This window comes from Hirundo rustica, chromosome 5 (genome assembly GCF_015227805.2).
Source record: "Hirundo rustica isolate bHirRus1 chromosome 5, bHirRus1.pri.v3, whole genome shotgun sequence".
Taxonomy (NCBI): domain Eukaryota; kingdom Metazoa; phylum Chordata; class Aves; order Passeriformes; family Hirundinidae; genus Hirundo; species Hirundo rustica.
The window spans coordinates 207,558-229,355 of NC_053454.1; the positions used below are offsets into that span (position 1 = coordinate 207,558).

At 51.0% G+C, this 21,798-nt stretch overlaps 1 protein-coding gene across 1 annotated transcript in view; it reads right to left on the reverse strand.

Moving 5' to 3' along the window:
* Positions 1-700: 700 nt before the first annotated feature.
* Positions 701-21,798, reverse strand: part of LOC120753511 (GDNF family receptor alpha-4) — a 72,152-nt gene continuing 51,054 nt past the window's right edge. Inside the window, exons 2-8 of the mRNA XM_040065800.2 lie at positions 18,904-19,182; positions 15,847-15,927; positions 12,080-12,425; positions 8,825-8,934; positions 7,317-7,451; positions 6,941-7,098; positions 701-4,788 (exon numbers count right to left, since the gene is read on the reverse strand). Of these exons, the coding sequence (XP_039921734.1) occupies positions 4,642-4,788; positions 6,941-7,098; positions 7,317-7,451; positions 8,825-8,934; positions 12,080-12,425; positions 15,847-15,927; positions 18,904-19,182 (1,256 nt within the window). The 3' untranslated portion in view covers positions 701-4,641. The remainder of the gene's footprint in view (positions 4,789-6,940; positions 7,099-7,316; positions 7,452-8,824; positions 8,935-12,079; positions 12,426-15,846; positions 15,928-18,903; positions 19,183-21,798) is intronic.

Here is a 21,798-nt window from a genome sequence, read left to right on the forward strand (position 1 = left end):
GAGCCAAACCTGCCCCAGATTTCTCCCAAATTTTTGCAGGTTTCACCCCCACAGGCAACACAAACAGCCCCAGGACTCGTGTGGGACTCGTGTCTCCTTCCCTGATGACATTGATGTCTCTCCATCTCAGCAGAGCAGTTTTTCACCCGTCACCCTCCTTGCTGGGAGACACTGGACTGGGGCTGCATTTGGAGCTGACAGGAGCCCTTGGAGCTGTCTGCAGCTTCCTCCAAGGGACAGCTCCAATCTCTGCTCTCTGGGATCAGGGACAAGACCTCAGTGAACAGCTGGAGCTGTGCCAGGCTCAGGCTGGAGATCAGGAAAGGTTCATCCCAGAGGGTGCTGGCACTGCCCAGGCTCCCCAGGGAATGGGCACATTCCCAACTCTGCCCGAGCTCCAGAAGCCTTTGGCAGCGCCCCAGGGGGGCACAGGGTGGGATTGTTGGGGTCTGTGCAGGGCCAGGGGTGGATGGATGATCCCTGTGGGTCCCTCCCAGCTGAGGATGTCCTAGGATTCTCTGATTCCAGCCAAGCACGGCCCATCTGAGCCCCGCCTCTCTTCCAACCCCCACAGAACATCCCCAGTTTCCTCCAGCTGCCCTTCCAGCGCAGGAGCAGTGAGCTCAGCACCATCCCAACGTGCTGGCAGGGACAAGCTGGCATGGCAGGCAGGAGCCAGGGGTCAGGAAAATGCGTGTGTGCTTTATTCATGGATATGTTTGAATATTGACATGTACAGAAAAGGTAAGTACAAGTTTGACCCCAGTTCGGGCTGGCACCCACCACCCTCCCCTGGTGCAGGTGCACCCACGGGGCTCCTGCTCCAGCGCCGTTTCCCAGCCCTGGGCCTCCCTCCCAGCTCCTGCTCCAGCCTGGACAATGCTGTACATGATGGCATGACAAATATAAGTACATACACAATATTTCACAGGCTCTCAGGGCTGCCAGCCACTGGGAGTGGTGCTGTGCAGCCAAAAAAAAAATAGAGTTCAGTGGCTACACAAAGCCTGGCTGGTTCTTTAACTGTGTTTTTTCCTTTCTTTTTCCCATGAATCTTCTTTGTGCTTATGGAAGTCCTCAGGAACGGAGTAATTCCTGAAAGAAAAATTGTCTCCCTTTCTGTCTCTTGGCTCGCTCAGTCTTTTGCCTTTAAAAGCAGCTGCTCTGACTTCTGTGGTTATTCGAGATTTAAAAATGAAGATCCATAGTTCACTTCACAGAATTCAGCAGAGATGGAATTTCATCCAAAAAAATTACTGACTTTTCACAAGGAAAAACAGTGGTCTGTACACACACGTTGGTGGGTGGAAGGAGAGTAATCATGTTTGCTTCCTCCAAAAGCAAGTTCAGAAGTCATCCTTTTTTGCAAAGTTTGATTCATGAACAGGCTTGGAGAGGGAATCAGCATTAAATATTGGTGAAAAGAGTGAAATAATCAGAACAAAGCCATGAAAGTTTGGGGATAATTTTTGTTGTTGTTAATTCCCTCCCCCCAACTCTTTCCTGCTGGGTGAGAGGCTCCTTGCTCTGAGCCTCATTCACTCAATTCTGAAGCATCCAGGCAGGACCTGGCCTGGGACAGGGCTTGGAGGACAGGACATGGGAACTGAGGATCTTGTTGGGCTCTGATGTGTAAGACAGCTAACATCTGCAGAGTCTTTAAAGCAAGATTAGACCCTGGAAGTGTCCAAGGCTGGGTTGGATGAGGCTTGGGAAAACCTGGTCTTGTGGAAGCTGTCCCTGCTCATGGCAGGAGGGCTGGAATGAGATGAGCTTTCAGGTCCCACCTGAGCCATTTCATGATTCTATGGTATAAATCCAGGGGCGGTGGTGATGTCTCTCATTGAAAATGTTAAAGGAGGTACTGATGTGGGACACGGTACCGGGACTAGGTAACCTCTGGAGGTCTCCTCCCTCCCATCCAGTCCTCGAGCAGGATTCTCCACATCCCTTTTCACAGCAAACCAGTCTGAAGGAAGAGGTGAGGCGAGGATGTCGCCAGGCATCCTGAGCACCCAGAAAAACTTTCTCTGCTGAATGAGAAGGAAATGGCAAAGTGGCACTTGAACATCACTGACACTGACTTTTGGGAGACACAGGAGTGGGTGCTCCTGGAAAGCAGCTGACACTTGTATCCCCACCCCTTGCAGACACTCAGCCTGTGCACGACTGGGAGCTGGTGGAGACTGGTTTGATGGGGCCAGATGTGTGGAATAGCAGAGCATGACTACAGGACCCGAAGGGAAAGGGGCGGAAGAACAATTGCTGGCAATTCCCAGCATGACCTCGTGGTGCTGAGGTAGCTCCTTGCCTTTGAAGGGCCGAGCAATCAGGGTTTCATCTCTCTCCCACCTGCAGCTCCCAGGACACAAGCTGCAGGTCGGAGTTGTGTCACTTGATCTCTCAGGAGACACTGATGTCCTGGATAAAGGGGAGATGTTCACAACAACTCTGTGCACGTGTGGGGTCACTTTGAAAGGACTTTCCTGCCTGTAGCTCCCTCCTTGTCTGCTTTCCTGATCGGAGGGAGCTCCTTGGCCGTGAGGTTCTCACATACAACTTTTATCTCAGGGTGTGGCTCTTCACCCTGCACACAAGCCTTGGGACTTGGCACGTTCCTCTGACAGCCTTGGATTAGGAAAACCGGGTGCCACAGCCCTGAGGGCCTCAAGGAGCAGCACTTTGGAGAGGATGCAGCAGGAGGATTTCTGTTCATGTCAGACACATCCACAGGTGTTCAGCTGAAAACCAGAGTGGTTTCTTGCTGGAACAAAAGCCAAGGAAGCTGCTGCAGTTTCGCAGAAAATCTGAAGCAATAAACAATCGGAGAGATTTTGCAGGAAATGGGAATAAAAAGCAGTGGACTTGGCTGTGTCAGATGCTTCCTAAGCCTTTCCATGCATTCAAATGCCAAGGCATTAATGATATTTATTGGAGGAGCACAGAACAAGGAATAAATGGAACGCTGCAAAGGCCAGGCCTAAATACACTCAGGGGGATTCTGGGGCTGTTGCTCTTCCTCCCATGGCACTCAGCCGGGGTAAGCATTCATCCTGGGAAACCTTCTCACTCTTCCTTACCATCTTCTTTCCTGGCTAAACGTGGTAAAGGGGTTCAGCCCCCCAGGAGGGCACTGGGACTGCTCAGGTCGCCTCCTCGAGGAAAGACCCTGGGATGCTCAGGTAGTCCAGGGTCACACACCTGCCTCCCTGTGCCCCAAGACACCGGAGAGATTCTCCCTCGCTTCCCCCCGGGATCCGCTTGAGGCTCAGTAGAAAGGATCACTTCAGCCGCCTTTGCTGAAATGACGCCTTCACTGAAAAAACAGGGCCTGGCAGGAGGCAAAGCCCTTCACCATCACCTGGACACAGGTGGTTGCCTCTGCCTGCTCTTCAGGGAGGGGAACCTGTAGCAATCCAGTCCCTAACCATGATATAATTCATGACTTGGCCTTTCTTGGCTGGGTATTTCTGTCCTCAGGGTGGTATTTAGCAAACCTCTCCTCACCTATCCTATCTCTTCCCAGAAAAACTAATGAAATCCCTTGGCTGGAGACCCTGTGCCTGTGAGACCAGTGGAGGAACAGGCAGCATGTGAGAGTGGGATGTGCTGCATGCTGGACTCACAGCAAATCCTGCCCGTGGGCTCACACATTGGCCCCTGATGGAGAGAGGGTAGCCTGGAGTGGGACAATATTGGCCTCTGGTTGTTTGGATGTAACAAAAAAATCCCCAAACAGAGTACAGGACCAGTGGATAGAGATGTTCGAGTTGGGACACAAAAAATTCAGTCATAAACAAAATGCAACACACATGTTTCTTCCTGAAAACCATCAATACAGGACACAGGCTCCCCTAAGGAGGAGGGCCCGAGGGGCGGGTGACAGCTGGGACATGGATGCTGGTTGCACTCTGGCCATGGTTTTGAGGGGGTGGATAGTCCCTGCCAGCCAGCTCAGAGTGTGGTTTCTTGGTCCTCCCCAGAGGTGTTCCAGGTTCCTTTGCAGTGAACAAAGCCAACCACCTTCTCACCAGTCTTCTGGTTTCTTCCGTCTGAAGGAACCAGGTACATTGTCCTTCAGGTCCTGAGCAACCTTGGAGACAGTCTGAATTCCACAACACTTGACATGTCCTGTCAAGAGCCCCCCAATGTGGGCTTCAGGAAACCTCCTGACAAGTCCTCCACCCATCCACCCACCCATCCATCCACCCATCCATCCATCCATCCATCCATCCATCCATCCATCCATCCATCCATCCATCCATCGTCTTTCCCCTCTTGGCTGGGGCAACAAAAAGCATTTCCTTTGCAGCTCTCATTTCTTGGATCAACTCTCTCCTTCATCTTTTCCAAGGGAATTGTCCATGGCTCCAGCCCCATCCATAGAGAGCTGGAGAAACGACAGCCAAGCTGTGGTGTGGAAAGGTGGCCAGGACCAAGAATGAGCTGGTTGCCAATGCTGATCATATAATATCAAATAAACTGGCAGACAGATGAGGAGGAGGAAGGGATGCCCAAACCCTCACCTTGCCTTTCCATTCCCTCCCTTCTCCCTGCACTCCTGAAAAAGTTACTGCTCTGGTTGTTCAGTAAAGAAACCAACACAAATCGAGTCTCTGCCTGGTGTGTGCCAGCCCCGCCTCACATCACGGGGAGGCTCAGCACAGCAGGAGCGAGGAGAAGCCACATCTGGAGCAGAGAGGCCGCCCAGCAGGAAGGGGCTGCTGGGCTGGAGGTCCCTGAGGACAAACGAGTGGAGCCACGCAGGAGCCTCTCCTCTCCAGCCACCTGAAAGAGAAAGGAGACAGCGTGGGCTGAGAGGCGTGGCTGATCATGCAATCACGGAAGGGTTTAGGTTGGAAGATACAATAAAACCCTCCCAATTCCAACCCCCTGCCATGGGCAGGGACACCTTCCACTATCTCAGCTTGTCCCAAGCCCTGTCCAGCCTGGCCTGGAACAGTTTCCCAGGGACAGCCACGGCTTCTCTGGGCACTCTGTGACGGGACCTCCCCACCCTCACAGCCAAGAATTTCTTCCCAGTATCCCATCGAACCCTGCCCTCTGGCAGTGGGAAGCCATTCCCCATTCCCCTGAATGTCCTGTCATTCCAGGCCCTTGTCCAAAGTCCCTCTCCAGCTCTCTTGGAGCCCCTTCAGGCACTGGAAAGCCACAATCAGGTCACCATGAAGTCTCTCTTTTCTGGACTGAAAAACCCCAGTTCTTTATGTTTCCTCACAGGAGAGGGGCTCCATCTCTCTAACCCTCCTTGGTGCCTCAGAGGATCTGGGGGCTGTGCAGCCCCGAGTCTGTGCATGTGCAGAGGGGCCAGGGCTGATTGCAGCGCCCAAACTCTGGCTGGAGGTCAGCGCAGCTCTTCAGGAGGTGCTGGTGGAGGTGGGGTCGCAGCAGAGCCATTTGTGGGCACACAAATGTTGGGACAGAGGCTGCAGGTGTCTGTGTGAGGTGGGTGCCTGGATGCCCACTCAGGTCAGTGGTGATCCATGTATCTTACGGAGCCACTGCTGGCCAGTGGCTCCACCTGGTGACCTTAAAGGTGGGTGTGGAATGTGTTCCGTGGTGCTGGGAGACATTTCACCAGCTTTCCCCCCTCAGGTCCAGAGATCCCACCTCATTAAACATGGAATAGGATCTGGATTTGAAGCTGAGCCCAAAGTCAAGACCCAGATCTCTGGTTCCTCCTGCAATGCCAGCAGGGATCACGCTCCAGCAGCACTCACACCTCAGCAGAGGGATGTGCTGCTGCCTCGAGGAGGCTGGAGATGTGGCAGGCCCATTCTTTACTGCAGCTGCCTTTTCCAGCTTCCCACTTGCTGTTGGGAATACTGTCCTGGTCACAGATGGTTCACAGCTTCTCCATCACTTCCAGGATCCAGTTCTCAGTGCTAGATCTGGACCTGAGGCCACTACTCAGATTTCTCTAAGGTCTGGGCAGCACCAGCTTGAGGGGAATCCTCCAGATCTGTTGGGAGCCAAGCCTATGGCCTGGTGAAGGTGTCCCTGCGCTCTGCAGCAGTGCCACCAGTGCCCTGGAGGGCAGTGAGGGAACCTGAGGCCACTTTTCTCCACCTCCCAACCCGCTGCTCTGTGAAGGTGGAGAGAGGTGAATCAGGTGTTTTCCCAGCAAAAGAAACAGCGATAAGCCTTAAAATAACCCACATTTGGAAGCTCTCTAAAGGTATCAGTCAGCCCAATGCAAAGCCCACGCTCAATCCTTGGAGTCTAGTTAAAACTGACAGCTTCTGTAACCTGAACGTTCAGCAAATCAGGGTCACTGTTAATTATTCAATAGTAAAATAATTGAATCTGAAAATTACTCTGGTGTGGCAAGCCAAGGTCATTTTGTTTTATTTAAAAATAAAATATTTAATGCCTATCACAGACATAATCAGTAAATGAACATGTTATTTGTTTTAAAATAATTTCAATTTAATATTATTTTGATAGTAATAATTTGCTGATGAATAGAACTTTTCCTTTCAAATTTTCCAATGCATAGCAAACCTTTGTTAAACCTTGCATTGTGACCTCTAAAATCCTCATCTAACAAGGGAGGAACTTGTGTCCTGGGAAGGTGAAATGCTTGTCTGGAGCTGAACTGATGCTTTGAAGATGGTGAAGAGGCAAGTCAGTGGTCCTGGCTGAAAACCCCATGGATTTCCCAGTACTTCTAAATAAAACATATCTCTGAATAATGGGAAGGGACGGGAAGGGAAGGGAAGGGAAGGGAAGGGAAGGGAAGGGAAGGGAAGGGAAGGGAAGGGAAGGGAAGGGAAGGGGAGAATCAGGCATCCAGGAGGGTAGGTTGGATGTCTGCATGTGACTGAAATGACACAGGTGGAAGGAGCTGAGGTGAGGAGGCTGCAGGAGGCACAGACAAGGCCAATCTTCTCTCCAGGCCAGGCCTGCCCTCTCTTACCTTGGTGGGCTGGAGGTGCTCCAAGCTGCTCTCTCTGAGGGTGGCCACAGCTCTGTTGGCATTTGTCTCCTGCTTGTACATCTGTGTGGTGGGGGGGATGGACGGGGCCACGGCTGTGTTCAGGTGAGTCCCGTTGCCGAACGCCTGAATGGCGTTTTCTTTGTGTGGGAAAGATGGAGAAAAGGGTTGTCAGGGCAGGGGGAAGCATCCCTTTCCCAGCCTCTTTCTCTGCATCACCCAAATGGATGCCTGAGGCTCTTCAGAGCTCCTTTGTTGGTAACACAGGGAGCTGGACACCTACAGACTGCAGAGGACCATGGCAGCTCCATGTCCCCGCGCACAAGAAGCCTCACCAGCGTGCAGCAATGCCACTTACGGAGACAGATGTTGTTGGTGAAGAGGTGCAGGAAGCTCTCACACTCTTCCTGCCGGTTCCCGCTGGCGTTGCAGGTGCACCAGGGAGCGATGCTGGATGTTGAGTTGTCGATGTAGTTGGGGGTGATGGGGCTGCCTGCCGGGACCGACGGACAAGTGTTACTGCAGCCAGGTACTTCAGGAAGGGTCAGTGACATCCCTTTGAGCTGCTCTCCTGCCTCAGCCAGGCCCCTCCATGACAGCAGCACAACCCTCCAAGTGCTGATGTCATGGGTCTGGTTTGCTCCCAGGCAAGAGAAGAGGAGAGGACACAACCCTTTTGGTCACACCACCGTCACCAAAGCCTTCAGTCAACTAAAAAGTGCTATCAGTCCAAGGAAGGGGCAGTTCCTGGGAATTCAGGTTCCCTAATAACATTCAGAGAATAATGGAATGGTTTGGGTTGGAATGGACCTTAAAGCCCATCCAGCTCCACCCCTGCCATGAGCAGGGACAGCTTCCACTGTTCCAGACTGCTCCAAGCCCCAATGCCCCAGTGCTCCAACCTGGCCTTGGGCACTGCCAGGGATCCAGGGGCAGCCACAGCTGCTCTGGGCGCCCTGTGCTAGGGCCTCCTCATCCTCACAGCTGGGAATTCCTTCCCAATATCCCATCCATCCCTGCCCCCTGGCAGTGGGAAGCCATTCCCCCTTGTCCTGGCACTCCAGGCCCTTGTCCAAAGTCTCTCTCCCACTCTCTTGGAGTCACTTTAGGCCCTGAGAGGGCTCTAAGGTCTTCTGGAAGCCTTTTATTCTCCAGGCTGAGCATTCAAAAGCTGTATGTGAATGTGCATAAAGGTTTTCATACTGTCATTGAAAAAGCCATTCTCAGTCTCCAGATGAAGGATTAAAACATGAAATGTTGGCCCAAATATGTCAGTCTGTCTCATCCATCAGGACAGACCTTGTCCATAGGCCACTGGCACTTCTCTTTGGACTCATGTCTGTGCCTGTGCCAACTGCTGCCAGCTAGGCTCTGCAGCATCTGAAACCCCAATCTGACACCCTCTGAAGCTGTAAAAATGACAGTGCCTGGTGATTTCCAGTGGCATCGCTGGAGGTGGCATCAGGGAATCCCTGGCAGAGCAGACACCCTGGGACAGCCCATCTATTTCCACCAGAAAGAGAAGCTCAAACCTTGCAGCAGCCCATGGTTTTTCTCCCTCCACTGCAGCCATCCTCAAGTTACCCCATACCTGTGGCTTAGTCATGTCACTGCAGGGAGGGAGACCAGCACCAGGTTGGATGTGTCTCGGAGCAACCTGATCTGGTGAAAGGTGTCCCTGCCCATGGCAGAGGGTTGGAATGAGATGGGCCTTTTCCAGCCTAAACCATTCCATGACTCTGGGGTGTCCCTGGGAGCTCAGCTCTCCACCTTACTGTCCTCATAGCCAGAGTAAAGGAGAGGTTTCCCACCCAGAGGAGCGGTTCCCCGGCTGGGCGGCGGTCCCCGGGGCGCGGCAGCCCTTACCGATGATGCCGGTGTAGGCCAGCAGGCAGGCAGCGAAGCTGTCCCTGCGGCAGCCGCTCGCGGCCTGCGCCGACGGCTGGCAGTTGAACTGGAACTCTGCGTAGCGCGACCTGATGGAGCCAGAGCACAAAATGGGACACGTTACCACGGGTAACTGGGGCAAGAGGGGACGCAACAGCACGCTCGTGGTGTTTACAGAAGGGAACGCGTTTGCAGAATGCTGCTGTAGGTGTTCCTCAAACCGTTTGAACAGATGTCCTTTTATAAGCTCCTGCCCACCCCAACAAACCCAGGAGGAGGTTTTGAACAGGTTCTGCAGTTCATGTTTTACAGGTTTCCTCCAGCACCACAAGAAAAGTCCAGTCTTGGAAGAAATATTTGTTTTCTGTTGTGTGAGGTTGGTTTTTGAGGGAAGAGCTGTTGCTGGGAAGGAAATCATTCTATGTTGCCATTTTCTATCTTCTGGGTAATAACTTTGCCTAAAGACCCCAGCCTTCATTTTCAGTCTGATTTGATGGAACAGAGAATTGCTCTGGTCCAGTTTCTGTCTCTAAAGACTCTATATGTAGCTGAGGTCCCCTCAGATTGAATGTCCAGAGGTTCAGATATGAAATGTCCTACCCATCACCAGGGCTGCTGCCCCATCCTCTGCTGCAGATGCCCATTCTCAGGAGAACTCTCTGGAGCCTGTGGAGCAGGCAAATCATTCTGCCAACCCGTTATCTGCCCTGTGATTCTTTAGGCATGAGTCAGCTCTTGGCACATGGTGGTGTTTGGAGATCATAGGATATCCGAGGCATCAACACAGGGCTTTCAGGCAGGACATGGCCACAGCTGGAGATCCAGATCCATCTCAACATTCATTCTGTCGCCAGGCAGGATGGATTTTACGTGGCATTTGAGCTGCTTTAGAAACTCAAGCAAGCACCAGCACTGACCACACTAGAAGGGAGGGCTCTCCTGCACTGTCTGAGCTGAGAACTGAGAACCTCAAATGTCTACCCTGCCTGGGCAGTCTCAGAAAAACTGAACATGCTGCTCCTCCTCCTCATCCTCTCTCTTCCAGACACGTTGCTCTTGCTCCTGGTCAGTGTCAGCATTCCAGTTTCCACTTTCCAGCCTACTTCTCTCCTACACCCCAGTCTTCTTTTCTTTTCTCATCTTTGTTCCCATATTTGCCCCATACTAACCCTTTTCTCCTGTAACATGGACAGGCAAAATCTTCTTTCCCAAAACTTGCTGCATTGTTTAGAGATTTAGAGAAGGGAGATAGTGACTGCAGATTTTATATAATCCATATTATTAGAACCCACCCTTCTGAGCTGGGAAGGTCGAAGGGCTAGAGCTGTGCAGGAGCTGCTTTGCAGCCAGGGTGAGACTTGGAGTGTTTCACTCCATTTCTGTATGATTTATTCCTGGCTCTCCTTGTGGATTCTGCACTGCTGGCTTTGACCAGGTCACATGTCAACCTCTTGCTCCCTCTGTGTCTCTAGAGGATGTTTTATATTATATATTCAGAGGCCAAGGGACCAGATAATTAATAGCTGTGCTGCTTGCAGGAAATAGTTTCCAGTCTCCTGGGGAGTAACACTCTCCCCTTTGAACCTCTTCCTCCCCTCTGGGCCCTCTTGTCACGTTAGGGACAGGGCAGTACTGGCCCATTTCGGATTCCCTGGATAGCCGGGGGACAACACCTGAGCAGGGCCCGGTCAGCCCAGGGGCTTTGCACCTTTCAGAATCTACTTCTGCATGGTTCAGTCGTTCTCCTGCCTCCGTGTTTCTGGGGTGCAGAGTGCTGAGGGTATTTGAACTTTCATGCTTCCAAGAGGATGCCTCTGCTCTCACCTTCCTTTGTGAAAATACATAATACTTCTATTGTAATTAAAAGATGATGTGCTGGTAGGGGATGGCTGCTGGAAGTTCAGCTCAGAAGTCCCAAACCCCACAGCAATTAGAGACTGAGACACTGCAGGGAGGTGTGTCCTACACTTGTTCTTGTGCTCTTCCCCAGGTGTCTGCTCATGGCCCAGCTGCACACAGGGCACTGGGCTGGGGCCCCCATGGTGCTGTTTTGTCTTACATCTCTCACTGCCAGATGGGCCCCGCTCCCAAGAGCTCCCTGTGGGTTAACCTTCTGGAATATCAAACGCTTTTTGAGAAACAAAAGGTGAAAATAGTACAGATGAAGGAAAAGCACTGAAGGGGTTTTGCTGTCAGTGTGCACATGGGATGGGTCTGTGTGTGTGTGACTGGGGCTGCATGGAAACAGAGGAGCAAACCAGGCTGGCCACAGATTGTGCGGTGGATCTGGAATGACACTGGGACTCTGAGACTCCTGGTGCTATCACCAAAACATAGAATCACTGGATCACAGGATCCCAGAAGGGTTTGGATTGGAAGAGACCTAAAAATCATCACATTCCACCTCTGCCATGGACAGGGACAGCTTCCACTGCTCCAAGACCCAGTGTCCAGCCTGGCCTTGGACACTGCCAGGGATCCAGGGGCAGCCACAGCTGCTCTGGGCACCCTGTGCCAGGCTCTCACCCTCCCAGCCAGGAATTCCTGCCCAACAGCCCATCTAAGTCTGCCCTCCTTCAGTTTCCAACCATTCCCCCTTGCCCTGTCACTTCTTGCTCTTGTCCAGAGTCTCTCTTCTGCTCTCTTGTGGGCTCCTTTCAGATATTGGAAGGTGCTACAAGGTCTCTCCAACACTCAGCCTTGCAGCAGAAGGGCATATTTTTTACATGTACAGATTATTTTTTCTAATTAAACAAGCAAACAAACAAAATGTTTTAAGGCCTTCACAAGTGCCTGTGGCTGTCAGGATACCTTGGGTGCTCCTTGATGATGCTCTGGCCTGGGGAAGAGGGACAGTGGGGGAGACGGATTGGTGAAAGTGGCCGTAAGGACAACTCCCCCATATCCCTGCTTCCCCCGCACATTCCTGGAACTGTTTCCATGGCAGGTCTTTCTCTAGGACCAAAGCCAAAAATCCATAGAAAATGTCTAAAGCACTTCAGCATGATCATCTCACATCTCCTTCTGTCTGTGAAGACGTTCTGTAGGATACAAGGCCGCGGCTCACGGGAAGGGGCCGCGGGGGCCCCGGCCTGTCCTTGGCTGTGGTGGGATGGGACGGTGCAGCCCAGGAGCACCCTGAGGGTGAGCGCGATGGCTCAGTCACCGGGCCAGCACCAGACCCTGCCCAAGGCAGGGCTCTCCGCCTGGACCACCCCTGCGTGCCGACGTTACCTGCAGACGTAGTTTTCCCGGCAGGAATCCAGAGGCGCCAGGCAGTTGGGCTTGTCCTTGGACTCGTAGGAGCAGGCCGGGACGATGGTCTGCCGGCGGCGCTCGGCGCAGGCCGTGTCGTCGCAGGGGCAGAAGAGCAGCTCGTGGGTGTACTCCGGGGGCACGCGGTCGAAGAACTTGCGCAGGGCCTTGTGGCACTTGGAGCGGTTGCAGGTGTCGGCCCGCGCCAGGCGCCGGATGCAGAAGGAGACGTACTCCGTCCGCAGCCGCTGGCACATCTCATCCACGTTGCAGGCTTTGGCGGCGTCCAGACACCGGTTCACCTGCGTCACCTCGTTCTCAGACCCTGCGGGTGGTGGGACACGGTGAGGCGGCTCTGCGCTGACCTCCCCGCCAGCAGCACCACCCCGGAGACCTTCCTGCCCCCCCTGCTCCGTCCATGGCCGCCTCGGTGGGACCACACCTGCTCCAGCAAGGCAGCGGCCAGGGTGAAGCGTAGGTTTGCTCTCCATCTCCTGGTAGGACCAAATGCCCTTCCCATTCTCATCCACCGTCACATACCAGACTTCATCCCCCGGAGCTCACTTCACCAAGCTTGCATAATTAATAAAATGAATTTTGCTTTAATCTGGGCATCAGGTAACACTTCACTAATGCAAATTAACCAGCCTGAGGCTTGCAAGACAGCAGGCATTAGAAAGTGCGTCTACTTATGGCCATGAGTGGATCCACTCAAGTTGTTGGATCTCCACTACTGGACCTTCTTGTTTCTGCAAGTTGCTCAAGATCAAAGACTGAGTCAGTGGCAAAGCTGGGTCTCTGATACAGGGGTGGTCTGCACTAATTCCTGGCACCTCAGAGTCACTGCTCTGGACAGGGAGATTCTTTAGGCCTCTGGAGGGTCATGTCTGGCTTTGGAACTAATTCCTGGCACCTCAGACTCACTTCCCTGGACAGGGAGTTTCTTTAGGCCTTTGGAAGGTCACGTCTGGCTTTGGCAGCAGCTCTGTTTGTTCACCCCAGGATCTGCCCAGCTAAGTGAGACCCATCTGGGTCACAATGTGCCCCATCCAGACCAGTCCGACCCTGTACCCCCTTGTCCTAAGGAGTGACGGTGCCCTCACAGGTGGGATCAGAGGCACCATCCAGCTCCGTGCCCCTGCGACCTGATGCTGCTTGCACATGAGTGCACGTGGGTCTCTCCTCACACCCTTTGCATGGTCACCCTTCACTTACATCAGCAAAATCACTCTGCATGTCCACCCTCCCCAACAAGAGGAGAAAGAATGTCCCAGTCTGGGTGGGAGAGCAGAGATGTGCTGTGGGATGCAGGGGAAGTGGAGGAAACCTGCAGTAAGGGGAAAGGTCAGGAAAATAAAGCAAAAACTGTATTGATAGATGAGAAAAAAAGTGTCTTCTGTGGGAAAGTAGGGATCTCATCAGCTTATATGCCAAGAGCCTTCTCTGTAAATATAGGAAAGGGAAGAGGGAAAGGTATTTGTCTAACACTCACAGGACTGCTTCAAAGGCGGGTGGGGGTCTGTTTTATAGAGGGGGAAAATGCTACAGAGTCCTTGGCAGGACTCAGTGGAAACACCTGACTGTGTCTGATCGAACAAATAAAACAAGGGACCTTCAGGCTTGAGAGAGAAGATGAATTGAAGCTGGTTTTCACCTCTCTGAATTAAAATCATGATTTGCAGCACACTGGAAGGACTGTCACCAGTGGAGAAAGATTTTTCCACTGAGGAAAAATCCCCCAAATGATAAAGCCTCAGTGCAGAGTCAAGCCCTATCTTTGACTGGGAGTTAAAACCAACCAGTCACTGCTGCCAAGTGTTAAAACATTGACAGTCTCCCTGAGCACTTCAGAGCTGGCTGCCCTCCTTTATTTCCCTGACTTTATCAGATGCTCTCTCTCTTCGCATTTATTTTTCCCTTTCTGTTGCCCCCTGTTGCTTACAGTGAGCTGGAAATCAAACTCCAAGTTTTTCAGTTATTTTATGATGGGTGAAAGTTTTGCTTGTTGTGATTCCATCACTAAATACTTACCTTTAAAACTGCCCAGAGATGAACATTGTCAGAGCACCGGTTTATGCTGGGGAGCTGCCAGCTAACGTGTAGGAAACAGTTACTTGGAAGGGTTTCATTACCCATGCGGCCAATAAATCACAGGGAACATGCTGCATTTCCTCCTCTTCCCACGCAACACCAGCGGATGTGCTTTTTAAATCACTGCTACAATTAGAGTGGAAGAATATGGTTCCATTTGTACAGTTTCAGTAGTGGCCATATATTGTTTATGTAAAATTTAGTTTAATGTACCTGTTGTTCACTTGGCCTATGGTCACAGAGGTGTCTTATGTTTCAACAAGTTCTTGGGATTCTTTTTGGTTGATTTGAAAGAGGGTCTTTTGGCAGTGTTGGCCATATGAACCTGGACACCGTACAGGCAGAGGGCAACAGGTCATAAGTTATGTTATAGAAGATATTGATTAGTATGAATAAGGACAAAAAGGTTAAGAAATTTAATGTCCCTAAGTGGATGCCAGGTCCTCTGAAGAATCCCTGCTGCTCTGGCCCCATTTGCTTTGCTGCACAACCTATTTCAATTTGCTTTAAAAAGCTTAGAGTACTTTAACTGTGCATAAAAGTCCACATCCCTTGATATCCCCTTGCTCTGAAGCTTTCTAGGATTCAGCAGAAGGGGAAAAACTCAAGTAAATAAAACCATGACACAGCAAAAACATTTCCCTGTCCATGCACCAATCTGCCAGATGGAGTCAGTAAGAGCCAGGTCAGGGAGCACCTCCCATCCCCTCTGCTCCACTTGTCCAGGGCTGATGGGTTAATTTGCTCCAGGACGTTTTCACCCAGCAAGAGCCTGGCCGTGGTGGGGACTGCAGACATTCACCAGCTGCAGGGACACGCCGCTCCTTCCTCGCCTGGGTGCAGTCCAGCTGTGGATGTCACCCCAGAGCAAGGCACACATTTGGGAAAGCTGTTTGGGCACACCTGCCAGAGACACGGGAGGAGCACATTACCTGCTCCCAGACTACCCGCTCCAGGTAGTTTGGTGAAATACCCACTCTTGGTAAAGCTTCCCCACAGCTGTGGTGCTTAGGCTGGTTGTGGTGGCAGCTGTGCCATTGGCGATGGACAGGTGATCGGCAGTTATTCGAACTGCTGAGCCCTCGAGGAGTTAAAAGGTGTCAGGCGGCTCTGCTCAGTTGTTAACAGGATTAGACGCAGAGCAGAAAACGGCTCTGGGTCCTGAGGTTGCCCGCAGGGTAGGTGGTTAAAGGTTGTGGCTGGGATACACACATAGGTTGAGTTACTGACCCTTTTTCCTGCAGAGTTTGGTCCTGTGTCTGATGTGGAAGCACCTTCCCAAACCTAACAACGCCAAAGCAGCTCCTGTTTGATGAGGTGTGTGCATGGAACAGATCACCCAGCTGCTACAGAGAATGAGTGTGCCTGGGATGGGTCATTGGAAGGGGCCTTTGTACCACTTCTCTAAGTCCTGGTCCTTCATAATATGGACATGTAACAGCCAAAAGACAAAAACCACAAGTGTTTTTTCCCAGAACATGTAACAGTTTAGCATAGGAAGCAGAGGCAACTCCTCGGAAAAGCAGTTGCTAGGTCTGAACCATGCAATGCTCACAAGGAGCACAAAGGACTTTCCTGTCTGCAGCTCTTGGCCCCACAGCCGGGTCCCTCCCTGCCTGCACCAGGAGGTGTCAGAGCATTTCCCACCCGCCTACCTGCAGTGATGGACGCCAGCCGGACGTAATCGAAGCCCCTGATGAACGGCTCATAAGGGGAACTCTCCAGGACATTCATGCCTGGGGGAAGAGAGAAGTGGGTGAGAAGGCAGAAGAGGCTCCTGAGAGATGGCTGAGATGCACGAGGTTTGACATCTGCAGTGAACGATTGTTTGGTGGGTCCAAGGGGACAATGCTCCAAAGGCCACGAGGAAATGGATATTCAGAGTCATGGGGACAGGTGTGTGGACACATCGTTGGAGAAGGGCATAGATGTAACTGGCTTTAAAAAATATATATCTCTGTTTTGGAGTGGGGCATCCTGTCAGGAACTGTCGGGTTGCAGCTCTCCGTAGCTCAAACTCGGGGGCACGCTGCAGGGATTGCCAGAGGGGACGCCGGGCTGTAGCACAGGCTCCTGCTCACTGGCAGAGCTCAAATCACCAGCTCCCTGCACACACAGGGTTGCCATCACCATTATTGCTGTTTCTTCTATGTGCCTTCCTGGGTCAAAGGTCTTCACCTCTTTCTGGACACAGGCAGGCTGTGCACAGGGTGATGTGTGTGATAACACACTCCATATTTACTGTCACCTCTCCCTTTCTCCTTGCCAACAGCTTTTTCTTACTTGGCACAAAGCTAATGACAAACAGCTCCCACAGAAACTTCCTCTCTGTTTTTAAATCTCTGGGAGCCTGATTTTATTCAACTGGTGCTTCCCTTTCATCTGTGCAATGGTCTGTAATGCCCCATCATCCCGATGGATACCATGGAATACTATTGAAGCAAACAGCTCAGTATCTGTCGGGTTTTTTATTTGACATTTAGATGGATGTGGACAGCAGCAACAGATGTACTGGCTGGGATAAAAGGACTGTCCAACCTCACACCCTGGGCAAATGCTGACCTCCAGCTGTGGGCAGGAAGAAATGGCTCCAGCGCCCAGAGGCCAGTGCAATTACCAGCGGTGCATTACAAGGCAGCTTTACACCTTCATTGAAATATCTTGCATCGTTACTGACTGGAGAGGGGCCCATTTGTATTTTCCAGCATAACAGTTTTATGTCCTGATGATAAAGCACCTTATCAGAGAGTTGTTATCGGGTTGTCATCATGTTATTGTGTGTCTAAATGGGAAGGTGGCTAAACACGGGGGTGCTCAAGAGAAGCTGAGTAAATAGTGTGTTCTATAAATTCCCTGAGCACTCGCTTCCACAATTGTTTTTGCAAGAGGGCTTCTAGGAAGCTTTTTGCAGCCTCCTGGGTACGTGTGATTGAGAAACAAAGCTCTACATGGACTGTGTGGATTGGATTCCTTTCTCAGTCAATTAAACATGTGTAAGGACTCTGAAACATGGGACTGCTACCAAATATATCTCCCTGGGGAAATTAAGGCAAGGAAATCAAAAGTTTGGTGCGTGAATCTGCATTGCAAATGAAGTCAGTTGTTTGAAAGTGTGGGGCTCAGGACATGACAGCGGAGTAGAGCTGTTGTCAGCCCCCAGGAGCAGCCCCCTCCCAGTCATTCCCAAGGTGGAAGTCCAAGACACTGGGCAGGGAGTCCATCCAGCACTGAACTGCTATTCTGCATCTGGAGACCCAGAGCTGGCCCCTGCCTGCTCTCAGCACTCTTGCCAGCCTCTCTCTTCCCTTCCTTCTAGCGGAAGGTGTCCCTCCCTGCCCAAGGCAGGCACCAGGAACTAGATGGTCTCTCAGGTCCCTTCCAGCATAAACCGTTCTATGACCCAGTGCTGGAAACCCTCATGGCAGCACTGCCCCCCACAGCCATGGTGACCTGTTTCCAAAATTTGAGCCATGAAGGTGAGCTGGGAAGGAGCTGACACAGCCCATTGAGATGATTGGAGAAGCTGGATTGCCACCTCTTCCCCAGGCTTCCCAATCAATGGAAACAAATCTGACACACAATCATGGGAAAGAACAGATGCCAGAGCGTGCTGAGGTCTTGTATTTCCCGAGTCAGTTCGTGGCACTATGTCCTTCACTCTGTGGCACCTGAAAGCTTCCTGGAACTTGATCAACCAGTTTCCATCCTGGCAAGCCTGTGCACTGTAGGGTCCATCCTCTTTGTTTTGCTCGCCCTTTTGGCCTGTGGTCTCACCCCTGCACTTTTCATTTCAGGTTTCAGCCAGCGGTGTTTCAGAGCCCATGGCTGGAAGGGTCTGTTTAATTCCCCATTTTAATTTTCATGGTGCATAAAATACTCACCAGCCTGACAAGGAAGAGTTATGGCCACTGAGGTGAAATTTTATGGTGACTCTTAAAAAACGTCAAAATCTAAACTTATTGAATACTGGCTCTGGGAACACTTTAAGTTCCAACTTGATGTCACCAGCCCCAAATCTTCACTAACCCAAAGACACTGGTGCACTTGAGACGTTCTAAGAGAGTAATTTTTTTTAAGCTTATGCTGTTTTTCCTCAATGCCTGTGTTTTATGTTGTGTTTCTATAAAATCTACAGTGTTCATGGTCTTGGTTAACACACTTAGATACAAAATACGAATGTGCATTTCTCCAGCAAAAATCTCAGTGCATATTGGGAATATCATAAAATAGAGGTTGGGTTAAAAAAAAAAGGAAGGAGGCATCTCAGGTTTTCAGTACTGCTTTCCCCAAAATGTCAGTACCATGGGGATCAACAGGTTCATCAGATCTCATGAGTTGGAAAGGGTCCACAGAGACCCTCAAGTCCAACTCCTGGCCCTACACAGGACACCTCAACAATCCCACCCTGTGCCTGAGAGCGTTGTTCAAACGCTCCTGGAGCTCTGGCAGCCTTGGGCCTGTGCCCATTCCCTGGGGAGCCTGGGCAGGGCCCAGCACCCTCTGGGTGCTCCTGGCTCTCCTGATCTCCAACCCAGCCCCCTCCAACACAGCTTCAGGCTGTCTCCTCGGGTCCTGCCAGTATGTCTTGGGACAGAACAGGATAATACAGGATGATTTTGCAGCAACGCCAGAGCTGGGGAGCTCTGTAGAACGGCCCGCGAGCAATTCCCTTTTAGGAGGACTATCAGAAAGGAGTGCCCTGTTCTACTGACCTTCCATCAGCGTGTGGTGGATGCTCCAGTAGACACTCAAGCAGTGCTTCTCCTTTTTCATGCCACGCTTGCACTTGCAGCCGTAGAGCTGGCTGGAGAGCAGGGCCGTCACGGTGCTGCGGCACTGGCTCTTGGCGTCGGGGCCCAGCTTGTTGGCGCCGTTGCCCGCGATGCACTGCCGCAGCGTGCGGAACTTGGCGCTGCACACGGGGTCGGTGGTGCAGGACTCACCCGCCTGCAGGCAGTCCCTGCTGGAGCCAACAGCCTGCGCCATGCCTTCTGCAAGGGAACCGGAGAGGCGCTGTCAGCGTCACGGAGCGACCCCGCGGGAAATGGATTGTGCCTCCTGCAAGCTCCTTCTTCTAGCTTGCCCGGAGAAGCTGTGGGTGCCCCATTCCTGGAAGGGCTCAGGGCCAGGTTGGGTGGAGCTCTGAGCAACCTGGGACAGTGGAAGGTGTCCCTGCCCATGGCAGAGGGGTGGAACCAGATGATCTCTGAGGTCCCTTCCAGCCCAAATCATTCCATGGTTCTGTGACGAGATCTGCCTGGTAGCAGGATTTTAAGTGACAGAAACTTGACTAGTTCAGATCAATTTTTTCCTTCTTGGAGAACAAAAATATTTTCAAACCCTTTCTTTCCCAGCTTTCTATCTCATTTCTGTCCTCCAAAGTTAGCCCAGTGTCATGGAGACCCTGGCCTCTGCTCCCTGAATATGATTTAACTGTGCCTACACCTTTATGGAGCTACAAATGGCTCTGTGTGGGTGTTCTGACATGTAGTCAGCCCACATAAATCCCAAGAGTTGGCCCTTGTTCACTGTCACCATCTCCCCAGGACTCTCACTGTTTCTGTCCTGTTTTTTCCAAGCTTTTGTAAATTGTCTTTAGAGTTCCTTTACCAATACAAACTGTTATATTCCCCATTTGGAGAGGAGAGCCCAAAGCCTGGGAGGAAGATGCTATTGCTACACGGACACCAATAAATTAGTTCATCAGGGCTCAGTGGTGCTGTGCCTCAGTGCCAGGAGCAGACCGATCCCATGTTATTTATTGCTCTCCATCCCTAAAGCAGGCTGGGCACGTGCAGACTGTCTCCTGGGACTGAGCTCAGCCCAAGGCTCATGGCTGCATGGCTGCTCCGGGCAAAGGGCAGGCTCAGCAGCTCAGCCGTGCTCAGCAGGACGTGGCTGTGTGGCACCCAGGTGGCAGAGAGGTGACGGGTGTGATGGTCTGGAGCATTTGACATAGGTCAGGCACAACTGCACCACGGCTTGGGAGAGTGAGGAAGAGGCAAACATGGGTTATGGAAGGGGAGAATCAGTTCCAGCACCCGCACAGTAATTTTGGATCCTGCTGTACTATAAAAACAGAAACCGCTGTCATGACCTTGAAGGAGTATTTCTCAAATACTTCCCAAAGGAAATCTCAGTCTCTAGCATAACTTGTCTTCTCTTTGGATAGGAACCAGAAGGGGAAGGATAGAAAAGACAGTCTGCTTTTCGACTCTCTCCAGTGTCTGCTTCTGGTGAGACCCAGCTTGGACAATATTAGAAAATCCTGCTGCCTGAGAAAAATGTGAGTCCCTGATCTCCATCTCTGAGGCCTTCATGAAATCTCTGCTTTCTCCAAGACTCTACACATCTCTTCATAAAGTCCCCTTTTCTGCCTTCCAACTGCAATCTCTCCTTAATTTCTGCACCTCCCAGTTCAGCACTCCAGCCCAATATATCCATTTCTGTTCTCTCAGCAGTCACAGGGTGTTTGCTAAGAAGGAGCTGCCTCTGTTGCTCTTGATTAGAGTAGAAAGTAGCAGCTGGAATTCAGATACTTCAATTATGTTTATTACAAACTTTGGGTGAACCCACCAGGAGGTTTCCTCCTGAAATACCCCAGTGGAATCTCAAATGAAAAACCTTTAATCTAACTGCAGACTATTTCAAAGTGCCTCATGGCCAACATCAAGTTTTCAGGTATTTCAAATCTCACACCATCTCAAATTTGGGTTCTCCTGCCCCTGATTTATTCATAGACCTGGTTTATTTAGCACTCAAGGCTGGTTTGGATCTGCCAAACATGGAGAGGGAAATTATTTCCAACACGTGGGAAACTCTGCCTTGGGCTGTCATATACTGAAGAACTTCGAACACAGGGAACCAGTTTCCTTGAAATATCATTTGGGAAATTTGCAATTTCACTGAGCACCATAAAATGAGCTAGAGAACATATCTGAGCAGAATCCATAGGAATAAAGGAAAAAAATACTTGGCTTATTTTACTCTGGCTTTCTCCAAAGGATCACCTCTGAATGACGATAAAGCCCAGCAGGTTTTATTCTAGAAGAGATGACTTTGTCAGTGTCCTGTCAGCTGCTAGAAAAGTAGGTTAACATAGAAATTATGACCTTCCTTCCCTTCCTCCGCTACATGAATTGCAGAAGATACTCCCCAGGATGGTTATAAACACAACCAGCCTGTAAAAGCTGTAAAACACTTTGGGATCTCACTTTAAATAAATCAAGCAGATTGACCATTTGAGAAATTTTCCTGCAAAATTTTAAGTAAATATATCCTCAAACTGAGCCTTGCTTCATAGAACAAAGGCCCGGGGTGAATATTTACAGCCCAAACCCACAGCATAAAACACCCCCATTCAGACTTTATGGCAGAGGTGCTTGAAGCCACTTGGAGTGTCACGAATGACCCGTTCTGTAATTGTGTCACTTAAAAACCAAATCAGTCAGGGGCTTTTATTGTTAGCCATGTCTTTGCAACTGAGACAACATAACACCACGTTTTTCTCCTCACACTTCCCCTGAGAGAGTAATTTTATGCAACATTAAGACAGCACCTCTTAGGGAAAAAAAATAAATCTCCATGACTTATAAAATTGATAGTGT